Source organism: Gossypium hirsutum, chromosome D07, assembly GCF_007990345.1.
Source record: "Gossypium hirsutum isolate 1008001.06 chromosome D07, Gossypium_hirsutum_v2.1, whole genome shotgun sequence".
NCBI lineage: Eukaryota > Viridiplantae > Streptophyta > Magnoliopsida > Malvales > Malvaceae > Gossypium > Gossypium hirsutum.
This window is the reverse complement of record NC_053443.1, coordinates 48,345,365-48,347,586: the sequence shown is the minus strand read 5'-3', so window position 1 is coordinate 48,347,586 and position 2,222 is coordinate 48,345,365. Positions and strand designations below refer to the sequence as shown.

Sequence of the window (2,222 nt, the reverse complement as noted above, 5' to 3'; positions counted from 1 at the left end):
TTTATAAAGTAATTTAATGTTTAATATTAAAATAAAATAAAATTTAAATAATAGTTTCTCCATTAAATTTTAATGGTAAAATTTTATTTAAAAAACTAAAATTAGTGACAAAATGAATTAAAAGTTATAATTTAATAATTAATGTCAATCACATTGAGTAAACTATTGTTTTGGTTGGCCATTGACTTTTTTTTTTTTTTTTTTGGAAGGGAAAGAGGAAGGAAAAGAAGATGGGATGAAATTTCCTCGGCCGTCATGACTGTCTTCTTTATCTCTCTATCAGCTTTTTCACCTTGAATTCAATTCTCTAAGTTTATCTCTCTCAAGTGTACACCATGATCAATCTCACCAAAAGGTACGTTTCTCAACCGAATAAGCTTTCCGTCTTAACCCTTTTCCTTTTTACTTTCCTCCACACCCTAACCATCGCCTCTGCTGATGCCTCGCCAAAGCCTTACACGCCTCATGACAACATAGCCCTCAATTGTGGCTCCACCACCAACACAACCGATCTTTCGGGCCGGTCCTGGATCTCAGATAACACCATTTATTTAGGTCAGTCAAGTAAGGTATCAGTTATCTCAACTTCTCCAACAGAAGGAGACCCCATACCTTACACAACAGCTCTCTTGTCTCCCTCTCAGTTCACCTTCTCCTTCACGGTCACACCCGGGCCAAAATTCATTCGCCTTCATTTTCACCCAGCTTCTTATCGAGCATTCAATCGCTCAAATGCCTTTTTTGATGTCCATATTGGAGGCTATACTGTCCTCAGCAATTTCAGCGCTGCCCTCAAAGCTGACGATCTTAAACTAGAGGTCTTTTACAGTGAATTTTGCATATATGCTGATGAGGAAAAGCTGAATATACTGTTTAATCCGAATCCTAATATGCCAGATTCTTACGCTTTCATAAATGGAATCGAAATCGTTTCCATGCCCAACAACCTTTACTACCCTTCAGATGATGATACTGGGTTCAAATTTGTGAATCAGGTGAACCCGTATCGCATCCTGAAGAACCAGGCTCTAGAATCTTTGTACCGAGTGAATATTGGGGGCAGCTCCATTTCACCTACACAAGATACCGGTATGTATAGGAGCTGGTCTGAGGATGGTGAATACGTGACTAATGGCAGACCTAGTGTTCTTCCTGTTAATCTTATCATTAGTCCCAGTTTCAGCGTGATACCAAATTACAGTGCCCCAGTCCCTGTGTATAGAACTGCCAGGACTATGGGGACCAACAAAACTGTGAACGAGAACTATAGACTCACTTGGGAATTCCGAGTTGATTCCGGGTTCACTTACTATGTCAGGTTACACTTTTGTGAATTCCAGGTAGAAATAACAGAGCTTGGTGACAGAGTATTTCAGATTTACATCGACAACATTGTGGCTGAACACCAAGCGGATGTAGTTTCTTGGGCCGGTGGAAATGGGGTGCCAGTCTATCGAGATTATGCTGTGATGATTGGTAGAGCAGGTAACGAAATGAAAAGAAACCTGTCTATTGCCCTTCACCCTGCACCCGCTTGGAGGACTAGATATTCAGATGCTATCTTGAATGGGGTTGAAATCTTCAAATTGAGCAATGAAGGCAATCTTGCAGGACCCAATCCTCAAACAATACCTATCAGCTCACCTAAAATCTTTGTTCCACCACCAAGAAGGCCAAAGTACAACCTCAGAACAACATTTCTCACTGTTATTGGAGTTGTATCGAGCTTTGTCGTGGTTTCTGCACTATATATCTTGATTTTCCGCCCGAAATCAAGAGGTGAAGGATCCTCTTCGTGGTCTCAACTCTCTTGTAAGGATTACTCTTCAATGGATGGTAGTGGTAAAGTGTACAGTAGTGTTGGCAACCATTCCAAGGATACTACAAGCGTTGCAGATAACAAGTGTTGATCTCCTATAATAAAAGTGTTAATTTGCTCAATTTTACCAGTCTAGTTTATCATTATTTAAAGTTTTACCATTTATATATCAGGGGTTCTTCTCATGTTAAAGGTTATCTAAAGAACATTGTCTTGGATTGTTCTTTTCTTTTTGAATCAAATGTGTAAATGATTAAAGCATATAAATATTTGTGACAAAATATTTTGTATGAATGATTAAAGACTGTATAAAGGGAAAAAGGTTAAATAAATATAAATATATATATATTTTAAAACAATAATTGTACATGTAGATTGGGACATGAAGACAAATGAGTATTCA

The 2,222-nt window shown here is 38.2% G+C and overlaps 1 protein-coding gene across 1 annotated transcript; it reads left to right on the top strand.

Annotated features, from left to right (window-relative positions):
* Positions 1-335: 335 nt before the first annotated feature.
* LOC107954905 (receptor-like protein kinase FERONIA) lies at positions 336-1,910 on the top strand. The gene has a single exon (XM_016890589.2). It carries the CDS (start codon positions 336-338, stop codon positions 1,908-1,910), a length of 1,575 nt encoding a protein of 524 aa, XP_016746078.1.
* The last annotated feature ends 312 nt before the right edge of the window (positions 1,911-2,222 follow it).

Bases quoted from the DNA above. Each gene is read 5' to 3' on its own strand.
- LOC107954905 (XM_016890589.2), top strand. From the start codon at position 336: ATGATCAATCTCACCAAAAGGTACGTTTCTCAACCGAATAAGCTTTCC.